General features: G+C 40.2%; 5 protein-coding genes across 5 annotated transcripts; 2 read left to right on the top strand and 3 right to left on the bottom strand.

Annotated features, from left to right (window-relative positions):
* Positions 1–2,665: 2,665 nt before the first annotated feature.
* On the top strand, positions 2,666–5,013 carry F5B22DRAFT_615258 (Alpha/Beta hydrolase protein). Its single transcript, XM_047975527.1, has 4 exons — positions 2,666–3,300; positions 3,450–3,493; positions 3,615–4,253; positions 4,449–5,013. The coding sequence occupies exons 1-4, from the start codon at positions 3,193–3,195 to the stop codon at positions 4,606–4,608; spliced, it is 951 nt and encodes a 316-aa protein (XP_047828838.1). The 5' UTR covers positions 2,666–3,192; the 3' UTR covers positions 4,609–5,013.
* Positions 5,014–6,691, bottom strand: F5B22DRAFT_615252 (uncharacterized protein). Its single transcript, XM_047975526.1, has 4 exons — positions 6,215–6,691; positions 6,094–6,153; positions 5,902–5,947; positions 5,014–5,630 (listed from the first exon to the last, which is right to left on the bottom strand). Exons 1-4 carry the CDS (start codon positions 6,379–6,381, stop codon positions 5,544–5,546), a joined length of 360 nt encoding a protein of 119 aa, XP_047828837.1. The 5' UTR covers positions 6,382–6,691; the 3' UTR covers positions 5,014–5,543.
* A 121-nt stretch (positions 6,692–6,812) lies between these two features.
* On the bottom strand, positions 6,813–9,001 carry F5B22DRAFT_615249 (thioredoxin-like domain-containing protein). Its single transcript, XM_047975525.1, has 4 exons — positions 8,801–9,001; positions 8,456–8,609; positions 8,174–8,390; positions 6,813–8,121 (listed from the first exon to the last, which is right to left on the bottom strand). Exons 2-4 carry the CDS (start codon positions 8,598–8,600, stop codon positions 6,966–6,968), a joined length of 1,518 nt encoding a protein of 505 aa, XP_047828836.1. The 5' UTR covers positions 8,601–8,609; positions 8,801–9,001; the 3' UTR covers positions 6,813–6,965.
* Positions 9,002–11,445: 2,444 nt separating this feature from the next.
* Positions 11,446–14,704, top strand: F5B22DRAFT_648651 (uncharacterized protein; the record flags this gene model as incomplete). Its single annotated transcript, XM_047979047.1, has 2 exons — positions 11,446–12,123; positions 12,194–14,704. The coding sequence occupies 2 exons, from the start codon at positions 11,446–11,448 to the stop codon at positions 14,702–14,704; spliced, it is 3,189 nt and encodes a 1,062-aa protein (XP_047828835.1).
* Positions 14,705–15,855: 1,151 nt separating this feature from the next.
* Positions 15,856–18,304, bottom strand: F5B22DRAFT_306863 (vacuolar fusion protein MON1). Its single transcript, XM_047970587.1, has one exon. It carries the CDS (start codon positions 18,167–18,169, stop codon positions 16,331–16,333), a length of 1,839 nt encoding a protein of 612 aa, XP_047828834.1. The 5' UTR covers positions 18,170–18,304; the 3' UTR covers positions 15,856–16,330.
* Between the last annotated feature and the right edge of the window lie 6,578 nt (positions 18,305–24,882).

Genomic DNA, 24,882 nt, shown 5'->3' with positions numbered 1-24,882 from the left:
AGTACTACCTAGTAGCACCTGTATAATCTCTCCCCACGTCCCAGATGAAGAGGTGGTGTATCGGTACACTCACTGTACTTACAGTCAGTATACGCTCCGTCGCACGGCACGAGAAACGCCACGACTGGGTTCAGTCCAAGCCGTCGGGTTCCGGGCCACAGCCTTCTTGGGGGTTGTTTTTGGAACAATGTGGAGGGGCTCGGCAAAGAGCTTTCCTGTTCAGGTCTGGGGTTGTTTCTGCAGGTGTAGATAGGAAAGGGCTGGATGGGGAGACGGGGAGGATGGAAACAAGACAAGAGGATGATTGTCCAATGGTGGGAGGAATGAGGATCGCGATGGATGTGATAGAGCAGAATTTCAGAGTCAATGGCACACAGTCTCTGAACCTCGACCACCTATAGTAATGTAGCGTATAGGTCCACGGGTACGTTACAAGGTATAACAGTACCTACAGAATAGAATAGCCTCAGCGCAACAAAGATCTGTAACAGCTGGAGTACCTAGCGTGTGTTCGTGAGGCGTGCCGTTGTTTTTGTGCAAGTTTTTTTCTTTTGATTTCCTTTGTTTTTCTTGCTCATTATTGGTAGTACGGGCAGATACGGGGCATATGATCATTCATTAACAGGGATATCCAATGTTATGCTCGGCCCAGAATCCCCTCGGACCGTCTGACACTCCAATACAGTCGTTTGGCAGGGCAACTGGCCCTTCGACAGCCCGACGGGCTTGGCAGAGAGCGATGGACGGAGATGGACATCGTGATCGTTCGTCGAATAGTTTCACACCCCTACTAGGGTCGTCTGACACCTCCTACTTACGTCCCTGAAGACCTCAGACACTGGGCGAAACTACCGAATCTGGATCTGCCCAGCTATGAGTCTGTTACGCGTCAATGGGACCACAGCATGCCACCCTACACTCTTGGACGTCTTACTACCTACTTACTGTACGGAGTAGGTATTTGTATGAGAGCCATCAATCTGCTGTAGGTATGTGCTATGTGCTATGTTCTAAGTACAAGGGAGCCCATGAATTTACCTGAAAGGTTGAGACGTGATCAGTTAGACCATGTACCTGGAATGAATATCTCAATTGGACTGGCTTGGTGGGAGGATCAGCAACTGCGCATGACCTCTTGCGAGCTCTTGTTTGATTTGATATCGTCAACTGACTATTGACAGATATCCTCCCCGTCTCCCTACGCATGCATAATGATGAATGGCGACAATCAGTGGGGTTGTTCGAGCTGTTGTTCCTGTGGCGTACTCCGTACAGATCCGTACTAAGTGCATACATGTGTTCTAGGTATTCTAATATCAACTTGTACATTGTTATTCTTTTCTGTTCTTTGTCGAGCTTCGTCCCATCTTCGTTGATCGGAACCTCTACCCTGCATTGCTTTAGAAGTTCCAGCTGATACACTAACGCTACCAAGGAAGTAGTGCGCTACTACTTGTCTCCTACCTAGAGCAAATTCGCTGCTAGGAGTATTGAGGCGAGCAAACATCTAGCAGCACAGAGTAGACCTGCCCATGCTCTATGTCAAGCTACCAGTACTGCGTACGGTCATTAGTTCAACATAGCAACAACGGATACATAGTATTGTTAGGAGACCACTACGTAGACAATACATGAGCTGCGAGCTGCGAGCTACGCGAAGGAAGACGAGTTGAGGCGCGCGTCTGCATATACCTGAAGCACGGGATGCAGCCAAGGAACCAATCAAGATGCCATGCCGGTTGTTTCTAATTTAGCACCGGAACAATCGCGAGTCAACAACCTGCCAGTCGCGCGCACGCGAGTCGCCTGCAGCTAACTAGGTATATATTTATATTTATATATATATATATATATATGAATCCATATATTTCATTCAATCCTTGGTGTGCCTACATGTACCTGCGTTACTTATTTGTAAAATACAATACATAGTAGCTAACTATCGACATGCAAACCTCTCTTCGTTTTCAAAGTGGCAGCCATGCATTTTATATTAACTCCTCCATAGCCATGTAAAGTGTGTCCTCAATTGGCATGTCGATCACCCCTGTCTTCGGCGATACAGTCTATATCCCAATATAGATACATTGAACTTCGGAAACAATCCTCTTTTTCTGTAGATATTCCTCCGGCGCGATTACGAACAGTACCAACAGGTCTATCTAGCTTGAGACTTTGCCTATACCGTATACTTCTATATAATCGTACGGTACAGCTGATGTCAGAAATGGCTAATATTAGATTGGTATGCACACTTACCTAATGTAGGCTAGTAGTAGTATACTGATTTACGCCGTCCATATCATAAGTTTCAGTGCTTTAACGATGTGTTTCGATTACAGTAGGTGACCATATAGCGAGCACACATTCGACTTCATCTACTATGTAGCCGTCTTCAATTCAAGGTACCTACTTGGTGTGCATGGATTTGCTCATTAGGTACACATAGTTGGACGTAGGTAGTTACAGGTACCCAACTGGCTGTTTAGGATTCTTTGGAACCGGACCACATTCCATTTGTAGAAGCTTCAAAGGCCCCCGATAAATCGCATTATGCCGTAACATACCTAGATATCCATGTAAGCACCTGAGGTCATGCAACTGAAAACTTCCATGCAGACAAAGGTACTCTTCTCGCAGGTACTTACTTGTATACCTACTATCAGACATGTCATTGGCATGGATTAGTTTGCTCTTAATATCCGAATATTGAAGGGAGTGCATAATAGTATAGGTAAGTAGTCTCAATAGACTCAGCAGTGGGTAAGTTGGCATACAGTCGACCGGTGACAATTGCAACCCTTAGCGAGTTCCAAGGTTGCTTATTGAACGTTATACACGTGTCGAGGTGCTGAATCGGGATAGCCAAACTTTTGGGGTTGCCAAGGTTTGCTGTCTAGCTCCAAGTTCTATAGAATATCATTTGCTGGGCGGACGGACAGAGAGAGATAACTCACCAAGTTTCTCTGCTAGCTTGCCCAATTCAAGTAAGCAAGGCATGAGACACACCCAGGCCCGTCGTGTATATACCTACACCGATCCAGAGACAGACAGTCCACGTAGGTAGGAACTGTGGGCTTGCCAAGTGCCTCCTCCTGTCTCCTTCAGGCTTCCCGTCCTCCTCCCCCCGACTTGGTCGTTAGACCCCTTACCCAACCCAGAGAGACCCGTCAGCGACCCAATAACCTAGACATGTCTCCTCCGGGAGCCTCAATGTCACAACCGACCTATCTCGAGCAGACCGCCTCCCTGCTCAGTTCCGTCGCCGGCTACATGCGCCTACCGGCGTTGGCGACTTCGGTATGCCTCCTCGCTCATCGTCCTTTCGGTCAACAGTCTCTACTTCAGCTTCGTCCTATCACTCGTCCTTGACTCGAGCCTACCAGCGCGCCCAGTCTGCCATTGCAAGTCGTCGCCGTGCCGCCGCCGAGCTAACTGAGGTTGCCCAGGGTGTTGCTGCTATTCTAACATCGCTCCTATATTTCAAGCAGAAGTGAGTAGCCGTACCGTCGTTTATATACCTGGTCCTCCCTTTGCAAGCCCTATACGATCTGTACCACCGAGACATAGAACACAAACAATTAGCTGACGAGTCCTATTTCACTCCTATGTAGGACTTTGATCTATCCCTCCAATATCCCCGCCAATGCCCGAACGGAAGTACCTCGACCTTCGCAGTTCGGTCTCAACAACTTTGAGGAGCTTGTAATACCAACCACAGATGGCGAGAAGCTATCCGCGTTCTACATCCGTGGGCCAAAGCGTGGTCGCCTCGCCAATTGTACCGTGTTGATGTTTCACGGCAATGCAGGCAACATTGGGCATCGTCTCCCAATTGCTCGTATGCTGATCAATACGATTGGCTGCAATGTATTCATGCTAGAGTATCGAGGCTACGGCATGTCAACAGGCGAGCCAGACGAAAAAGGCATCACATTAGATGCCCAGACCGCCCTCGACTATCTTCGGAGCAGAGCTGAGACAAGTAATCACAAGCTCATAGTATACGGGCAGAGCTTAGGAGGCGCTGTCAGCATCAAACTCGTAGCGAAAAATCAGCAGGCTGGCGACATTGTCGGCCTTATCCTAGAGAACACATTCATATCTATGCGGGCCTTGATACCATCCGTTATTCCACCAGCCAAATACCTGACCATGTTATGTCATCAAGTATGGCCCAGCGAATCCATATTACCAAGCATCACTGAAGTCCCGATATTATTCTTGAGTGGCTTGCAAGACGAGATTGTTCCGTAAGTCACCCTTCCTCATTTCTACAATAATTAGCATATGGCTCCCATGATGACTTGAAACAACCATCCACAAAACCTGAATCCCATCGTGGATATGGATTATAACCATGTTTCCTGACTATTCCTATACATCTTTATGCCTCGCATGACTTGTCCACGAGACTCGATTGGATGCAAACTAATCAACTGGCGTAGTCCTTCTCATATGCGCAGACTATATGAAGTCTCCACATCCCCAACTAAAATATGGAAGCCATTGCCCGGTGGTGATCATAACTCGAGTGTTCTGGAGGACGGATACTTCGAAGCTATATCTGAATTCATTGCCAATGCTGCCGGAGGCGAGAAGTCATGATTGCATCGGCGTTACGGGGAAACGGGGTTAATCAGATTTGCATACATAAGTTAGGGGCGGCCACTTGATTTTTGTTTTCACTTTGTTTTGGCAAACCACGGCAGACCCCATAGCAGATGGGATCAGTGTACCCTCTCCCACCTAAGATACCCCTACTACTAAAGTCAATAATTTAGCCCATTCCGTAACAAATTATTGATTCTAGTACGACTGCGCCCTAAATATGTATACTTAATACAGTATTGCTTCAACCAAATTTCACAGCAAAATAATGACAATCCAATCTTATTGGGGAAACTATGTCTCATTGACGTCTTGGAGATAATTCAGATCAACTGTATTAGTATCGGGTAATTTAGTGATTAGGTTCCCTTGCACAACGTAACATTTTAGTACTATACCTAGAGTCTAATCAAAAGTCCCGATTCATAAGACGATTTTGCATTTTCAATGGTCTGACTAATATGGGAAAGACTGTAATACCATATCGACGCAGAATTTTTGTCTTCGCACTTTTAGACACCACTAGCTAGTTGTCGATATTTGTAAAGACTACAAATATCAATACGTCATGAGAAAATGCGCAAGCGTCAATTCATGTAAGACTAACAGGAATCGAAAGCGAGAAAATGCGGCTGCTACTATTTGTACACGATGATTTGGTTTTCAGGTTTTCTATCGCTGACAATGCCCAAGAACTCCCGCTAACAAATTCCGTAGAGTTCTCACACAATCTTTTTTCCTTTTTTCCTTCTTCCTTCCTACATGATGACTTCAGTCCTTCTTAGTGTATTTGATTGTCTGTTCGGCAAGCAGACACGATGGAACTAGTGAAATTTGTGCCTTTTCAGACTCACGTCGCGTACGCATGAGTGCTCAGAGTGTATGTGTGTTTCTCGGTTGTGTAGAAAAGATAAAAGCAATAAGCCTCCCATTTACTTCCGTTTCCGTTCCGCGGCGTCCATCCTATCCTCCAACTCCTTGACATAAGCGTTCAATCGTTGGCAAGCCGCCTGCAGTGCCTGTTTCATAATCATTCATTAGCAAGAATTCTCATCGTACGGGTCGCTTGTGGTAGTGGTGGCGAGTGTATTCTACGGAGAGAATGGAGATGGCAGAGGTATGAGGGCATATGTAGGGTGTGAATAGGTAAGGATTCTTCACTGAAAAACAACGCAAAGAATTGGGGACCCGTGAGCAGTTGAATGTCACGAGTCCCCGTCCCGTCCTCCCTTTCCCATATTCAAGAGGCCAGGCGACGACAAAGCGGATCAATCAAATGCAGTAACGCACATAGATGTCTTCCGTCAATAGCTCGTTCGACGCCTTGTAGTCTCTCCTGCGCGATATTCAAGTTAGCGAGTGTTCGGCAGAGGCAAATCAAGGCATCGACAGGAAGCTCGAGTAACGCCACGACAAAATACTGTTTCTTCGGGTATAGTGTGTGTGAGCTTCGGGCAATCGGGGAAAGAAGACTGTACTGACAAGGTATAACCGTAGACACCACCTCCAGCGAGGGTCGTGCCCAAGAGGAAACCGAAGAGACTATTCAGTCGCAAATTGTTAGATCGTTGTACATTTCCATCAGTCGTTCGTTAGTACTCACCCGCCGCGGAAAGCACCGACGGGCTTGCGGACTGGCAGCGCCGCGGCGGCATCGGCAAGATTTCGTGAGGTCGCGTGGAAGCTGCGGGCAGTAGCGCGCATAGTCAAGGAAGTCGAGGAGGCCGCGAAGACGCTTCGGGCCCCCGCAGATACAATCGGCGTAACCATCTTGGTTTCGTGGTTGGGTTTGGTCGATTTTGAGTAGAAGTGTGACTAGTGCTAGTGATGGTAAGAAGAGAGCTCGAAGACGTCGACAGGGTGGCTAAAAGTTGCCCGGCGGCGATATGCTCAAGACCGTCCGTTCAGGTCAACATACGTTGCTGACAGGTAATTGGCAGCGGAACGTCCCGGCGGTCTCTACGGCTATTGGTCGGCAAAACCCACAACGGGGTGGCCGTCTCTCCCTATAGTATCTCATTCGCCTCCAATATCTAGATGACAGCACCCGGATTATACTTTACGTTACATTGGAAATTTCTGCTCTCACCTCATGTTACTTGCAGGTTTCATCACATGTCCAGGCACTCATTGGTTCCAAAATCTTGAATGTTCTCTCAATCATCTACGCACAGTATCCTGAAAATTAAAGGGACGAGGGGTTCATGCAAAACCGTTAAATTCATTAGATATGCTAGCTAACCGAAGCCGGCAATTTTTACCATAATCCCGTAAGAGTGTTGCTTAAGGGTAGTCGATTGAACTTCCCAAGACGTAACCATAACCGCATAAAGAAAATCACCGAGGTATACAATCTATAGTTCGTCATGCTCCGTCTCCTTGGCAGCCTCGCTGCTTGCTGTCTCAGTCGCGGCGGGGGCAATAGGGGTCTCCTCCTCAGCAGCCTTCTCCACGACCTCGGCCTTGTACTTTCCGTTCTCCTTGACAAACTTAATCAGATCCTCAACTGTGCGAGAGCCACTGTAAGTGACAGGCTCGCTCTTGGCTCCGGCGGGGTACAACTTGATTGTAGGAAAGCCTCGGATCTCATCAGGAACATCATTGGCAGTGGCGTCAACCTTGGCAATAACAACCTTGTCCTTGTACTCATCACCGTAAAGAGCGGCAAGTTCTTCGTACTTGGGGGCCAAAGCCTTGCAGTGACCGCACCAAGGAGCGTAGAACTCAATCAGGACATCCTTGGTGTCATCAAGGACAATGTCTTCGTAGCTCTTGCCAACGACAACAGTAACAGGGCCCTCCTGTGTCTCAGGGATAGGCTCAGACTTGACGCCGGGCTCAATCTTACCAGCTGAGAAGTCCTCAACAAAGCTGCCAATGGTCTCGACGGTGATCTCCTTCTCAATATCGAAGGGGAACTTCTGGTTCTTAACCGTCTCCTGGATGGCAAAAGAGGGAAACTTATCAGTGGGGAGATTGAGGTTGCCGGCATGAGCGCCGAAGGCTTTGGCGTCAATGGTGGCGAAGTTGATCTTGCCACGGTACTTCTCGGCGAGGGGCTTGAGAGCATCACCAAGTTCCTTACGCTCCTCGGGGGTCTCGGCGAAGATATACGCAAGAGGGATGCCAGCAGACATATAGTCGGAGTAGGTTTCAGGGCCGACCTCGCCAACCAAAGGGGTTGAGGCAGTCTTGGTGAAGCTTACAATAGCCTCCTCGTCGAATTTGTCTGAGAACACAGCCTTGCCCTCATCAAAGGACTTGTATAGAACGATGGCAGGGGCGGTGACCCCCTCAGCTTCGGCCAGAGCGGCATCGTTTGTAGCACCGAAAAGGTAGTTATCTCGAAGCTTCTCAGCAATAGCGGAATAGACTTCGTTGGATGCCTTATCGGAGGCATCCGTGTAGGCGACCAAGACAACCTTGTCGGCGGTCTTGAACTCCTCGAGGGTCTCGGCGTTCAACTCCGACACGGCAGGAAGAGATTGCTTGATCATGTAGGAGGTAATGCTGTGAGAAATGTTAGCACGAAATAACGTTATGATACCTCCCGGAGACTTACGCAGCAGATTTCCGTTGACCAGAGTAGGGAGTGATGTTGTCGGGTCCCCGGAAGATCTTGAGCGTCGGGTATCCTTCAACGCCATATGTCTGGCAGAGATCCTGCTCCTCTGTGCAGTCAACCTTGACTAGCTTGATATCCTTCTCCTTTAATGTTGTGGCAGCCTCTTCGTACTCTGGGGCGAGGGCCTTGCAGTGGCCACACCACGGGGCAAAGACTGGAGGCAAATGAGTTAACCGGTGTCCCAGATAGCAGTTCCAGAACCGAGATTAGACGGCTTACATTCTGCTAGAACGAGGCTGTTCTCTTTGATGAAGGCGTCAAAAGTGTCCTTCTTCAGTTGAACGACATCAGAGGGCGCATCAGCTGCAGATACGACGGCAACAGCCGCGAGCAAGCCGAGGGCGATGTTCCGTGCCGAACGCATGGTGGCGGGCTGCGTATGGTAAAGCCAATTAGCAATTGAGCAGCGGAAGAAAGAGACAGAAGAATGTAATTGTCCACGGTTTGCTGTGCGACGTTGCAGGATCGAGTCCTCGAAAAGTGGACAGCAAGCCGAGGGGAAACGAGTGTAGACAGGTAGGAAACAATGTCGAGCAAGCACACACAGGCAAGTTGCAAGGTTACCTTTTTCGAGAATGTAACGGAACTAGAAGATGGTGGTTGCGGAGAATGAAGAATATAAAGAAACAATACGCAATATTAAATGCAGGGCCAAAAGACTTTATTCGGCAACGTCTACTTCGTTTGAAAGGCTAATGGAGATGTGTCCCTTTGCGCGCCCTGGATCAATGGGGAAAGAAAGCTGGATGCTCCGAATATAAATCTGGCCACATGGGATTACAGAGCAAAAAGGTAGAAGAGCTGAGTTGAGTCGCACCACCAACGGAGCCAATAGAGTGTCACGTAGGCCACCGTGGCGGGGGAGCAGAGGAGTGGAGGGGTGTTGGAGGGGCGTATCAGGGCCATTTCTAAGCTCCATCAGCGGGTCCACCAGCACCCTGGACAGCCTGCCCGCCCTCGCCTGCCCTGGATCAAGCGCCCTGAAGTTCCGAGCCAAATGACAGGTGTTCTTTTTGATATACACATACCGGTACAGTAGGTAGGTAGGTATGCCTACGCAGTAGATCAGCGGCGGTGTCCAAGCCAAATCCAGCCTCCTAGGTACCCTCCAGCGGCTAGTGGCTAGACGCCCTCCCCTGTCTCGCCCAGCCTTCTGTCGAGCCAGCTACTACAGTACCTACTGGATACCTTGGTACCTGGTACTAAGTACATTATATCCTAAGGTGCAGCATCTATGTACCTGGATAGGTATGTACATACCTAAGATAAACCAATATCTGACTAACTTATTTTGGCCGGTAGGATATCATACCAGACCATACCTGAGTACCTAGGTAAGTATGTACCTGGCTCTGTCTGGCTATGGTACATCAAAATTTCCAAGTTCAATGTTGGTACCTTAAGTAGATACATACATGCATGTAGGTACAGTTGCATGGCACTAGAGGTCTTTAGTGGGCCCCTTGCCACTTTGTTGGCCACCTGGGCAGAACTTGAAGCCTGTTCTGGCCTTGGCACACTGGTACAAGTATGGTATACCTATGCTTAGTCATTCAAAATAGAGTACGTGTAAGTACCTAATTGAGACCAGTTAGCAAGGGAAATTACATACCTAGTAGAATCGGTCTCAACGTCCTCATGGATATCCAGTTTGTGGTGTGGATTATTTCTTGCCTTGACGCATAGCTTTGGCTACGCGTCTATTGATCCTCCGTCTTACGCTTCGTCAGGTAATTTAGCACATGTCTTATTACGCCTCTCTGCAATCCTTTGCCCTTAACCTTGATTGAAGATAATTAGAGATAGAACTAATCACATCTAAGATACCTACTACCTGTCCATAATTACGTGGTGCTGCCCATTGACTGAACTATATACTTCGCGAGGAAGATAATTTGATACTATGTAGACAATAAAGGTCACAGTAGTACAGTCGGTATGAGTCGGTTCTTCAAACAGTATATACGTCTCATTGAGATAATAGGCGACTGGTTCCCCCAAAATTGGATCTTACAGTTAATAAATGTTCAAGGCCACGACGTATTCTCTTACCATGATGTTATCTTGAGTATCGTTCTCATCGAAGAAACTTGGACGCCGCTTGAAAGACACTGTGTATGGCTAAAGTTTGAATGCCCAAACTCTATCATGAACGCGTACTCCCTACAAGACTATACAAAGTTCACAAAAGACCTAACAATGCTGCATGGTTTGTCAAGACCATGCGAGCAGCCTTATCATAACTATCTACCAGCTTCTCATTCTTGTAGACGCAACCCCGGTGAGCTTGGCATTTAGAAGGCTAGCTCATCAACCATTACAAGACGACAGAGTAGATTTGCAGTCAAATCACGTCCCAGGATAGTCACCGGTGATTGATTTATATAATACCCTTCGAGATAGTCTCTCAGCACATATTCCAAGTGTGCGTATCTGGGAAGCTGAGAGCCGCTAGCGAGGCTTCCGAACATCTTCATATTGTGAGTACATACACAAAGTAAACATTTAGATAGCTATGAGCTGCTCGGGCAGCCAAGATAGCGGCCAGGAGGTCGTTTTCGTATAGCAAGCAATGAAGACATGCCTATGTAGGTAGTATCATGCGACATGTCGGCATTATGGATGATGAGGTTTGCAGTATTTCGCTACAGCTACGGGAGAAACATAGCTGACATGAGCTCTAGACTCCTTGCTGTTAGTTGCTACCCGTGACAACTTGATGATAAGGCTTCGAGAGTGTATTACATATTACACAGAGATCAGTTCGCTTTTCGGCAACTGCTACGGCACGCCATTAGCGACTTCTAGATATCGCGCTACCCGTCCCAGGTCGATCTTTCCAGCACCTGTCTTCGTCTAAAAGGGTGCTTTCCCCCTTGGAATTACCAAAACCCCATCACAGTCAAACTTTGGAAGGCATCTCTATTTGTTAAAGTGACACCAGTTCATTCTACCTCTCTCTCCTATTCCAACCCATTGCCAATATCTACTTCACTCTCGGCTCTCGTTGGCGTTGCTGGGCTGCTGTTCTAGTGCTCGTCAATAAAGCCACTGGAGACGAGTAGAGTGCACTTGAAAGCTTCTGTCTCAGTGGCTACTCGTCTCTTCTTTCTTACTCGTTTCTATACTATTTTATTTCATACTATGCTCCTCCCGTTGAACGTGGTGTTTCTGTGTCTCTCCCGATCTTCGAAATAGTTGCTCTTATAATGGAGCAGCATCACTTTCCTCGACGAAGTGCTAGTCATGGCACACTTCGCAGCAGCTACTCATCCCATGGAGGCCCAGCTCCTGGTCTCCCTCCCTTTCGCCCCCTTCATAAGCCGCTTCGTAGCGTTAACGAGAATTCTGTGCTCTTGCATTCTCCAGGGGCGCTGGAAAGCATGCTCAAAACGACAACTGAAACTGGAGACATTGGCATATTCACCATCAGGCCCGTGCCGCCTTCACCTCTACTGCCAAGAGATTCTCTCTCAGAAACCGGCTATCCCCACTGGAGACCACGTCGTTCAGTTGACAATCTATACCGTCAAAACCAAACAATGAGGCCACCGTCTCATCGAGATGCTACATCCGAAGTCTTTTCTGTTTATGGGTCAGACAGTTTGAAGTCAGGGACAAGCACCCTTTCTCCCACCTCGACTGAAGACGCGGGCCAGCGTTCCTATTCCATGACAACTTGCGGCTCTCGTCATCTATCCCACCACAGATCAACCAACACTCTGCAGAGCCAGGCAAGCGGGAGTAGTCAGCTCCAACGTCCACGCTCTCCATTTCCATACCCAACGCGCTTGAAGCGCCCAGGGGTTCGTCCTGCTTCCCCAGCTGTTACAGAAAATGGGCGAATAGATTATAGCCGTATGGTGGAAATCGATAGAGTCTCCTACGTGAGCACTCGCGTCCCCTGTTCTTTTCGGTTTGTTTAAATGACTCGGAATTGCTAACTCTAACTTGTAGAGAACGGTTCACAGCCACTTCAAGCATGTGTGCTCGCCTATGGCGAGGAGACCGCCCCCACTGGGACTAAGAGCAGACATCAATCGCTCAACTCCATCGCTGGCTCCTCCTGGGCCACCCCCTAATCGTGGTCCACCTCGTCCACGGTCTATTAGGACTCATTCGCCAGCGTCAATGGCGTCGTGGAATCCTCCTTACCATGAGAGATTGGATAGCACAGCAATGAGAACCTCTAGCCTTACTTCAGTGACAAATATATACCGTCGGGTGCCGCCTATGCTCAGAGATGGCCAAAACTACCCTCCGCAGACTTCACCTCGCTACTACGACTACACTGAGGATTTTGAGGATAAAGATTCTCAATTAACTCCATTGACACACACATTCACACCATTGCGTGCTCAGATGGTCAGATATCCTCGGTCAACAATGTGTCGAGATGATGACGACTATCTTGCTACACGCCATCTTGCTGCTGTTTTTGGTGAAGGAGATTCGGCTTTCTTTGATTGCGAAAGCCAAGTAGTTGATGAGCAAGACGTTCCCCCTGTTTTAACGACAATTCCGAGCCGAAGTCAGAGTCGCGCCGAGTCAATAGAAGGATCAATATCCCATCGCCCGGACTCCGCAATATCCCAAAACAGCACAATTGAGCTTGACGCCTCGGAACTTGGTGGCAGAAACGCAAGAAGCAGTGATATTGATTTACTCCCATCACAAATTGGGCGAGAATCAATTGATACATTTAACCCGAGCCTTGACCTCGAATCCAGGGATCTACCACTATCGTATAAGTGTGTCACTTATCACGCACACACAGCCCCGAAGACTCAGAAAAAGTCACCCGAAAGACGTGTGCAGGTGTTTGGAGGCCGGGCTCCCACAATCCGAAGTGAACAAGGGGTAATTCTTCGGGATGATACACATTACGAAACAATTGACAAAATAGCCCCAGAAAGCCATCAGCTTTGTGCTGAGACTGGGACGGGTGAACCGGATGAGCTACACGAGAGTAGTGATGTTTCTTATCACCACGTCGCAGGTGTTCCCGAAGCTTCAACCGCGAACGGGCCGCAGGGTACCCTTTTTTCGTCTAGCCACACCGAAAACATGTCTCCTAGTGTTGGCTTAGATCCGCATGGATCCTGTGGATCTGCATGTCCGTTGGCGGGAGATGCAGTAGCAGAACCAGAAGAAACGAGAAAAGAAGAGACTAAAAAATCGCCAGACAATAATGGAGTTGAGATTAGCTGTCCTAATCAGTTTCGCCGTCACAGAAGAAACCATGCTGCGTTGAGGATTAGTACCACAGGTATACCCCGGAAAGATAACGAGGGCCATCCGCACATCACGCCGACATGTTCTATGGTACCTCTCGTCTCTCCAAAGCCAATTTCCCCTGCTCGTCAACTCAAAGTTAAGAATAGCATTCCTCAGCTTATGAAAGCCCTACCTCCTTTGCCAGGCGTTCTAGGATACGGTCTGCCTTCACCTGCCACAGAAATTGTGGATGAAGACGATTTCGCAGAGATTCTCGTCCCATTTAGCTTTCACGGATCAGATGAGCCCTTGCAGCTTAATAAGCCGCAAGCTCCCAATCCTGTGCATATGATGCGAGATGAGGCGATCCTAACCCCACAAAAAGAAAGTCCCAAGTTCAAGCTGAAAATCAAGACATCTGGGCTGTCTGAAGCTTCAAATTCGTTGGAACATAATGTACGATCAACCACAAATAGAGGAATCCCTCGCCTGGATCATATGTCAGGTGTAGAGACTATCGATGGATCTAACGAAATGCAAGGACGAAATCAAGACAGAAACAGGTTTAAAGTCAAATCTCCCAGACATCGTTCCGGCTTGAGCTCCTCTCAGTATTCCACTGTTCGGCACAACCCAAGAGTTGAAGCATCTGAAGTTGTAGCAGAACTCATGAGACAAAAATCCCAAGATCTCTTTGGTGGACCTCTGAACGCGGAGACAATGCTGTTACAGGAACGTAGGAAGCCCTTGTCCCACCTAGTATATTCATACGGAGTCAATAAAATCAATGTCTCGGACTCTACTTCAATGGATAGAGGAATTGAATCGATCCGCTATCGAATACCCTTAGCTATGCCGAATTGTACCAATGAGTTGCCTCGAATGGGTAGCGAGGGGCTCACCAGCTCGATTCCTTGCCGTGGATTGATCAAACGCTTATCTAACCTTCGTACACTTCTGTCTTCTTCTTCTACCTTGTCTATACGTCAAACACAAGAGCTTGATGGCTCAAAACTCACTAAAGTCACGGCTAATACCTTAGCAAGCTCTGATATCAACGTTGAGAAATCTGTGTCGACGACTGAGTCCACGGCGACAGAAGCAGGTCAATTACGAGTACGTCAACGCATCCGAGCAAAGTTGAATAGATGGGTTAAAGGTGCTAAAGCCGCAATGCGAAAGTATGGGAGAAATACCTATAACCACCACAAACAGGACAGCAAGGAGGGGGGTAATATAACCCACGTATGATATGATGGTTTTTTAATGTTTTGTTTTACAAGAATCCCAACATTATTGGATTCGATCGGAGGCCGTTCAGGAGTCCTTCATTATCTGATTTTGGAACCCTTTTGGACCAGCACTCTCCAAGGCTGAGCTATACTAACATGTTTGCCTTGTCTTCGCTCCCTTTTTAGCAAATCGGTTGGCTGTGACCTTGGTATAGGCCGAGAATGGTACGGAAGGCTTTCAAACCCAGGGTAACGGAAGTTTGGCAAGTGATCGAAAGCGATTCATTCTCTAGATAACTTACTTACCATATCCAATATACATGTTACCATTCTGTTACCTTGAGAAGTGGCACCCTCTTTACGTTTAATATGCGCATCATTCTTTCGCACTTTGTAGAACTTACCACACCTGCAATTCGTTCTCAAAGCCAGTTGGCCACTGTTGCGGCCCGTAGGTAATTAATCCGTACTGGTTTGTTGTAAATATCGGTTCAATCGGATGGCGTGCTTTGATTAGTATCTGGGTATCTACTGGAGGATCATTGGGAATTTCTCTACAGTAATTCTACGTTTGGCAGGCAAAGAACTAATTAGTTTGTATAATTGATGCAAATGATATATGGGCCGGAGCTGTTTACAAGAAGAGAACGCAGTGACATCTGAGCCAAGAGACTGATGCCTTGAGCAGAAGCGCATTGGAAGCAAGATAACTGGTGATTGAGTCCAGACTGATTAGCTGAATGGAGTGAAGACAGATATTTGCGCCATCTGTTGGTCTAGCTGGGGTTTCATCTTTAAAAAAATATAAAGAGCAGCCATCCACGTATGCACACTTCAGTGTTTGTGCAATTACAGCTTTCCATCATGTTAGAATTGGCTTATTGCAGTCAGGCAGAGGGGCAGAAACTGGTTAAGATTCTATATAGTAGTTGACTCTGTTCTTGGAGCTCTTATATAACCAAAGGTGTACGTATGAATATGTATATGTCCAAAGTCCAAGATAGCCACCCCTAGAGTCTATGTGACGATATACATTGACGGACTGCATTCGTCAAGCCCACTTTGATCTGTGCTAGCTGGAATGAAGTCATTTTAGGGCGTCGTCTTGGAAAAAAGATCCCGGTGTCGTTATTGTCCACAGAACGGTTGCTTCAGTACCATCGTTGTCACGATGGTGCGTTGTGTGAGCGGCATTCTCAGAGTCGTCATGCATACTGGAAAATTCAGAAAAAATTTGACATATGTCTAGGATCTTCCAGGAAAAGCAGTAGCAGGACGCTGGTATGGCCACAGGGTCGAGGCTGTGAGTTTGACGGGATGGTGCATAAACTACTGCCGAAGAAACTAACGTCGGACGACTGTAGTTAAAATGGCACCAACAAAGAGCTAAGGCGAGTCCAGCACGACCTCCAAGCCCCAATCTCCCCCATATCCCTCAAATGGCCGGGGAAAGAATTTGGGCCAAGTAGTCGCGATAAATGGAGTGATATGTTGGGGAAAAGATGTTGGGCCTTGCCTGTAGGGCATGCTTTTACATCCTGTAAACATGGCGGCACTGGGAGAAGCCTTTGACAGTAGAACTTGGTATTGCTATATCTAGCAAATAAAGCTTGGAGCTTGTAGTAACGTTGGGAACAACTTGATCTCAGAAGACCCCTCCGCCAATGATGAAGAGTCGCTCCTCTTCGCGTTTTGCCCACTGCATCACCTTGTTAGCCCCTTGTGTCAGAACAGCCCGAGAGGTGTTGGGCCCAGCAACACAATAGAACTCGAATATAGGGGTAACCCAAGCGAGTGATGTGGCCTCATCACTGACACAATGAAGCACCTTCAGATGTGAATGTCTGGCATGCATGTTTGTGTGCAGCTGGGAATATAATGAGATGAGCCTTCGATGCGAAACCAGGCTGCTAAAGGTGGGCTGCAGCGCCGGCATGCAAAACTGAACATTGGCTCTTGATTTGAACAAGAAATGGCTGATGTGTGTGTTGGGGGCGATCTCTGCTGCCGAGGGGCGACCTTTCAGTGCTGTTACTTTGATAAGGTCCAAGTGTCCCTTTTTCTTCAGCTCAGTTACGACATCATCCCGCATTTTCTGGAGGGCGAAGAAGCTTTCTTTATCGGGGCTGATGAGAATGATGGCAATTGTCTCGTCCACGCTTGGCGTATCTATTGTAGGTGTAGATTCTTCTGGGCGATCGTCCAGGAAGCTGACGTACATATAGAGATAGCCTCGATTGTTGAAGGCTGGTAGACATAATGGTATCCAATTCTCTCCACCTGCAGCTTTGATTCCACCCGATTCGAATAACATGTTAAAAATAAGCTGCAGGTCGCTCGGATGGAGGGAATGCCTGCGAGGGCGGATAACGCTGACAAGTCTTCCACCGGCTACTATCAAGCCATAAAGAAGAGGCTCAGCTCTAGCTTTCAGGAAAGCGTTATTAATGGAATGTCGATGGGACTTCCGCAGCCGAAGACATTCCAAGGCTCCCAACAGAATCGATGGCGAACCTCTTGTGAAGCTATCAGCTAGTGAGGACAGTAGTGTTTCTGTTCCTTGCAAAGGCCGTCGCAGATCGGTAGAGGGTCGGTTGGCAAAGATGTTAGTTAACACAGGAAGCGTCAGTGTGGACAAAATTTGCATATATAGTGCGTTAAGCTGGGCTCTTAGTTGTGAATCGCTCTCGCCGAGTCTACTAATAGCTACGAAATAGAGGGGACCTTCTGTGACAATGACGAAGCGCGCATCGCCGGCAGTAAACCCTAGAAGCGGGCTCTTAGCACCCTCATAGAATGATATAATAGTCTGAACCACTCCCATTGAGGAGTTGATCAATCCTAAGTCACCATGTCTACTGTAAATAGGTTTACCTGCTGACGACAGTATCATGTAGTGTTTTAATTTAGATTTCCAGAGTTGGAGGCGGTCCCCGTCGTTCCAATCTCTGTCCAATTCGTCTGGGATACCCTCAAATTCTTGCTCAAAGCTAGCGAACGTGGACGTCTGCTCTGGTGGGGTTGTTTCAAATGGCTGTACGGCGGCGGACTGTGAACGTAGAAGCATCCAGGCCGGGCTTTTCTTGGCCATGTCTCCGACAAGCAGACTCTCAAGGTCTCCAGGCGGCCGTAATGTAGGAGCCATACTCATGACACTCATAGACTCGTCTGTATCCTGCTTTCTTGTACTACCGATGGAACGAAACCCCATGGCAGAGACATCAAAGCCATCTGTAGGGTGGACCGTGCTATCGTCAGCTGCCGAGCTATCGACAGCTGTTGAAAACGTACCGCGAGAACCGTCGGGAAATGACAGTGTCTGGATGTTCATGGACGATAAGGCGGTCGTTGGTTTCGACGCCAAACGAGGCCTGTCATTTGGCGTCGATGGTTGAGAATGCCTTGGAGGCAAAGGTGGTGGGCGCTCCTCATCATGCGCCGTGCTGGCGCCGGACGGTAAGCCAGCGTCTTCATTGCCCGTCATATTTTGGGATCAAGATGAGCTCCTATCATCATTCGAAGCAGTTTAACGATCGTTAGATATGTATTTGCGCCAGCCGTATCCCGCGTTGCGCCCGCGTTAAGATGTACTTCCAAGCGCATGCATCGTGTCTTTATCTCTCTCGTCCGCTCGAACAGAGGTGCCGTTGAGATCGAGGCAGGCGGCGGTGAGGCTGTCTTATGTTACTGGTGGGTAGAGCTTGAAACCATGCTCGAACTCAGCACAACCACATGTTGCGAGATGTGCATAGAGTCAGGTAAGGTTGGGACGAGCCGAAGATCCCTGCCCCCACGTCATTACCCGCGTGAGATACAAGTACATGGTACTTACACAGTACCTAGGTAGGTACTTACTTGAAGTGGGTAAGGTACATACATAGGCAGGTGGTACAATTCCCCTTGCACCTTTGCGCTTCTAAGTCTTAGGAACAAGACCGGCAACCAGGCGAGGCGGTCTGATAAAAAACTGTCAGACTCAGCCCCCCCCCCACACCACCTATTTAACCACCTATTCAACCCCTTATTTTTAAAGCTATTCATGCGCCTATATATTGTCCTTTTATGTTAATTATATTGAATATACGTTTAGGTTTATTTTTAACTTAATTATTTATTATATTTTATGATAACTTTACTTAACTTTTTTTTACAGCTATATAAAAGGCCTTTACGTCTTAAATTATATATTATTTAACTTAACCTTTTAATATACGTTAGGCGTTTTTAATAGGGGCTAAATTAGGGGCTTTAAAATAGTTAAAGAAGTATTTTAAGCTATTTTTTTCTTTCCATTACTATATAATATTATTATTAAAGTTCCTATTATAATTAAAAGTATTATCTTTTTTTAAAATAAAGTTATAACCTTATTTAATCTATTTTTTAATTATAAGTTTTAAAATTTAATCCTGGTAAGCTTATAGGGTAATAGTATTATTATTATTAATTATATATTAAATAAATTAACTTTTAAAATTTTAACTAATTATAACTTAAGTTAAAAGGTAAACTTAATGGTTTTTATTTTTTATAAGCTATTAATAATAGTAAATATAATTTATATAATATTATTTATTATATTATTAAATTATATTAACTTTACCTTTAGGTTTAAATTTGAAATGGACTTTATTAAAATAATAAATATAGTATTAATATATAAAATTTAACCTATAATTTATTAAAGCCTTATAGGTAAAGGCTTTATAAAGTAAAGCTATATTATAGTTGACTTAAAATTTATTATATATAATATTACAATTGGGGTTTTAGGGTATAGCTATATTAATGCTATAAATAAAGATTTTAAGTTAAAGAAAAAAAGAAGGAAAAATAAAATTAAAATATATATATATATAGGAATATATATAAGCTAACAGCTATTATAAGTTATATAACCTTATTAATATATATTTTATATATCTTTATAATATCCTTTTATAATATATATAATATTCCGGTATAATATATATTTAATATGTTTATTATACTTTCCTTTATTAAAATTAAAATATGGGCGTAAAATAGGTTAAGGAATTATTTATAGCATTTAGGTTTAATTATAGTACTATTTTATACAGCAACATTATTATTAGGGTAGTTAATAGTAAATTTATTAGCTGCTATAGCTTTTATCTATTTGTTTAACTATTTAAGCAGTTTTAATATATTAGGTTATCTTTTATAAAACTTTTATATTTTAATTAATAAATTTTTAAAATTCTTTATTAAGTATTAAGTATTATTAAGGTTATAACCTTTTTAAGTAATTTAATATTATAGCATTTTATTATACCCTATTATTTATAACCTAAATAGCTATTTAACTTTTTATTTTAGTTCTTTTTTAATATTTTTAAGCTTTAACGGCAGTTAGGTTTATTAAAGTAATAGGTTTTTATTCGCTTTATATAATCAATTTATATAAAAAAGGTTAATTATTTTTATTAACTTTAAAAGGTTTAATATATAGCTATATTCTTTTTTTTTAAATATTTTAAAAGGTTTAACCTATTAAAAGTTTAATTAAATAGTTAAGCTATTAATTATAAAGCTCTTTTTCTTTAGGAAGACCTTATCTTTTATATTAAAGTCTATTAAGCATTGCTTTTTATTTATTTATACTTCTTATCTTTTTTATATAGCTTTTACTATTTTATAAGCTACCTTTTATACTTTATAGGTTTATTATATTAATTGTTAGGTTAGCTTTTTAGGTGTTATTTTTTTAATAATATCTAATAAGAGTAATAATAAAGGGTTCCTTATATTAGTTCTTATTAGGACCTTTAATAGTACTATATTAATAATTAAATATTAAGAAGTATTATATATAAAATTTAATATAGATAAATAAAGGCTTTAATTATTTTAATATTTATTAATATAAAAGTATAACTGTTAGTTTAGCTTTTAATTTATAAACTTTATAACTTTTTATATTTAAGGGTAAAGGGTACTTTTATACCAATATTTAATATAGGTTAATTTATTAATCTTTATTAAAAAGTATAAAATAAAAGGTTCTATATTATTTAAAATTTATACCTTTAAGAAATTTAAAAAATAATAGGTATATTTATAATATTAATATATTATATTTTCTACTATATTGTTTTTTTATTAAGTATTATAATTAATAAGTAGTTAAATTTATTAATAAATACTTATATATAATTGTAGCTATATTTATTTAAAGGTATATTTTTCCTATTAATTATAATATAGCGTTAAATAGCTATAAGGATTAATAATAAGTATAATAGTTTAAGTATTTTATTTTAAGGAACTTTATTCCGCTAATAATTATAATAATTATAAATATATATTTAAATATCTTATTTTAATAAGGGTTAATAATAATCCTATTTAATTATTTTAATGCATTTATTTTATTTAGGGTAAATAGCAATTATTAAATAGTAGGCTTTTTTAATTAGGGTTATCTAAAGATAAATCTTTAGGTTAAAGGTTTATTTTAAAATGATTAACCGATAGTTTTTATATCCTAGACCTTATTTTTCGTTTTTTTATTAGATTAAATCTATTAGGTTGGAGCTATATAGTACTATTGCTTCCTTTTCTATAGCTATTACCAGCCCTTTTAAAGCTTTAAATAGGATTAAGGTTATATTCCGTTCTTTAGCTTTATAAGCTTTAACAATTAATAAATTAATTGTTTTATAGGATAATATATTAACTATTATATTCTTTTAATTAAACTAATATTAAAAGATAATGTTAAAGTTAAATAAAAAGTTTACCTATTTTACTTATTTTATAAAAAGGACTTTTTTAATAATAAAATATAATAAGGCTTAATGGTTAATTATTATAAAAAACTTTATATTTAATAGCTTTAAGCAATTATACTTTATAGTTTAAATTATAATTAATAGTTCTTTATTCTATATAAAATAAATTTGCTTAATTAGTAATATAGTTTTTAAAAAGTATTTTATAAGCTTTTAAATACTATCTTTTTATTATTATTAAATAGCTTTATTAATAATATTTTAAAAGGTATTGGTTTTAATTTTAATAGGTTAGCTAAGTTAAAAGAAGGTTAATATTAATGCTTTATAAGTTAGCTTCTTTATTAATTCGAAAGCTTTTTATTATTTATTACTTATTTCGAATAGTATACCCTTTTTAAATAAATAGTTTAAAGGTTTTGCTATATTATTAATATAATATATAAATATTTAAACAAAGTTATATAGCTTTAAAAATAAATAAATAGCTTAAATATTAGTTAAATCTTTAAATTTCTAATTAATAATAGCATTTATCTTTTTAAGGTTTATTTAGATATCCTATTTAGCTTTTAAAATTATACCTAAATAATCTATAAAGGTTATATTAAAGTAGGATTTTTTTATATTTTCTTAAAGCTTAATATTATAAAAGCAATATATTACCTCCTTATATTATTTCTAATATTCTTTTTTATTATTTATAAATATTAAAACATTATTAATATAAGTATTAATAAAAAGGTTAAATAATTTATATAGTTAGGAATTAATGAAGTTTTATTATTAGGCGGGGTTAATCTTTAATTTAAAGGGTAAAATTAATTATTAGAACATTTTTTATTAGGTTTAAAATGTTATTAAATGTTAGGATTTTAAAGCTATCCTTAATTTATAAAAAGCTTTAATAATATTAAGCTTAATATAACGTTTAACTTTTTAACTATTATATATAATGCTATTTAAGTTTAATATTAAAATAATATAATTCTTTAAATATTTATTCCTTTATTAATAATTAATATAAAACTATTTTTTAATTAAATTTAATTTAAAGGTAAAAAGGATAAAGGAGGTATTTACTTTTATATAAGGTTTAATAAAGCTATAAGTTAATAATTTATCTATTACTTCTTTTTTTAATAATAGGTATTAAATTAGAATTTAATATTAAAGGGGGCTATTTAAAGGGTTATTAATAATAGTTTTAAGGATTATATTATATTTTAATTATAATAAGGGTAATTTATTAATTTCCACTTTTAAAAAGAACCTTTTTAAATAGGTTAGCTCCTTAAGGATTAAGTAATAAATTAACTTAATATATTTAGAATTTTTATTTTATAGGAAGGGAATATACTTATTATTAAAGGTCTTTTAAGTCTTTTTTAATATTATTATAGCTACTTTTAAGGCCGCTTTAATAAATTTAATAAGTATTAGTTTATTTAGAAGTACCCTTTTCTTTTATTATTTCTATTTAGGGTTTTACTCAGTTTTTTTAATAAGTTATTAAATAATCCTTTTATTTTAAGATTGCTTTATCTTTAGGTTTTTAGGTTAGGTGTTTTTTTAAAAATGTATAGCTAATTACTTTAATATAATATATTTCTTTTTTAAAGCGGTATCCTTTTAATTAGTATCCTATTAAATAATAGGGTTAACTTATTAATTGTTAAGGGACTTTTATACAATTTTAATTATAGGTAAAAATAAAGCAAAGGGGAATAAATCTTTTAATTAATATAATATATAATAGGTATAATTTAAGGTAACCTTATTTTTAATTAGCTATTTTAAATTAATTATAACGTTATATCCTATATTAATAATTTAAAAGGTTTAATCTTTAAACCTTTATTTATTTACTTTTAAAGTAGTAATAAGGTATTAGTTAATTATATTAATAGGTTATCCTTAATAATTATTTAATTATTATAATCATTTTAAGGTAGTTAACCTAGCTTTTAATTAATAGTTAATATAATAAGCTAATTTATAATTAATTATTAAATACATTTAAGCTTTAATATTATATAATATAATAGCTTTTATTTTAAAATTATTTATTTATATTTAAACGAAGTATATAAATCGAATAATATTTCGATTACTTTTTATATAGGTTAAGGATAGTTTATAAATTATTAAGGAATCTTTTAGCAATTTAGCTAATTTTCCGATTTAAATTTAATAAAAAAGAAGTTAATAAGCTTTTCTTTACTTTCTTTGTTTTATATTTAAGCTATATTTTTACTCTTTTTAAAATAGTTTATAATATAGTATTTTATTTTACTATAGTTAAAGTAGGTATTATTTTCCTAATAAGTCTTCTTCTTTTCCTTTAAAAGCTTTATTTCTTTAAGCTTTATTATAATATTTCCTTTATTTATATTCTTTTTATTATTAAAGTTATAATTAATGGAGTTAATAGTTTATTTTTTCTTTTAATAATTATAATAATAATTATAGTTATATATTACTTTTATTACTTTATTATAAAAGTGTTTATATAGTATTAATAGGTTAATATTAGCTTTAAATACTTTAGTTTTAAGGTTAAGGCTTATATATTTCTATAAAAATTAAAACTATTTAGATTTAAATAATTTTAACTTTAATGTTAAATTATTAAATCGAAAAATAAATTGGTAAATATTGGAGCCCAGCTTAAAGTAGAATTTATTTAAGGCGTTTTATACCTAGGTAGCTTAATTTAGGTTATAATAAGCAGTTTTTAACGTTTATACCACTTTGGTTAAATTGCTATATAGTTGGATAATAAAATAGAAATAAGTTTTAACTGCTTTTTTAACATCCTTCTTTAAGAGGAATATAATATAATATATTTAGCTTTTTTTAATATAGTATATTATTACGTTTTTTTTAAGTTTATTAGTTAACTTTCCTAATTAATTATTAAATAAATCCTTATTTTTAAAAAAGGTACCCGGATTAATTTTATAGGTTTTAACCTTTTTTATATATTTTAAGTTTAGGCTTATAAGGTTACCTACCGGGCTAATTATTTTAAAAATAGTTTATATAACTATATTAATTAGCTTAAAGTTAATTTTACTAAAGGTACTTTTAACTATATCTTTTTATAACGTTAAGGTTAAGCTATCTTTTTTTATTTAAGCTTAAAGAGCAATAATTTAATTTTATAATTATTATATTAAGGTAGCTTAATTAATAGCATTTATTTTATTTATTAATTAGGGTAGTTTTATTAATCCTTTATTTAAATTAAGGTTTAATAATAAAAGCGTTATATCTTTTAGTTTAAGGTTTAAAAAGTTTTAAAAGCTATTTTTAAATTTAATATTAGTTTTTTTTTTTAATAAAAAGGATAGGGTTTTAAGTTAATTATTTATTAATTGTAGGAATGTTAAATGCGGTATATAATAATAATTATTAAAATTATTTTAGGTTATTTATT

This window comes from Xylaria bambusicola (assembly GCF_022495145.1).
Source record: "Xylaria bambusicola strain CBS 139988 unplaced genomic scaffold F5B22scaffold_35, whole genome shotgun sequence".
Classification (NCBI taxonomy): domain Eukaryota; kingdom Fungi; phylum Ascomycota; class Sordariomycetes; order Xylariales; family Xylariaceae; genus Xylaria; species Xylaria bambusicola.
Note: the sequence above shows the minus strand (reverse complement) of the source record. Positions and strands in the feature narration are given on the sequence as shown.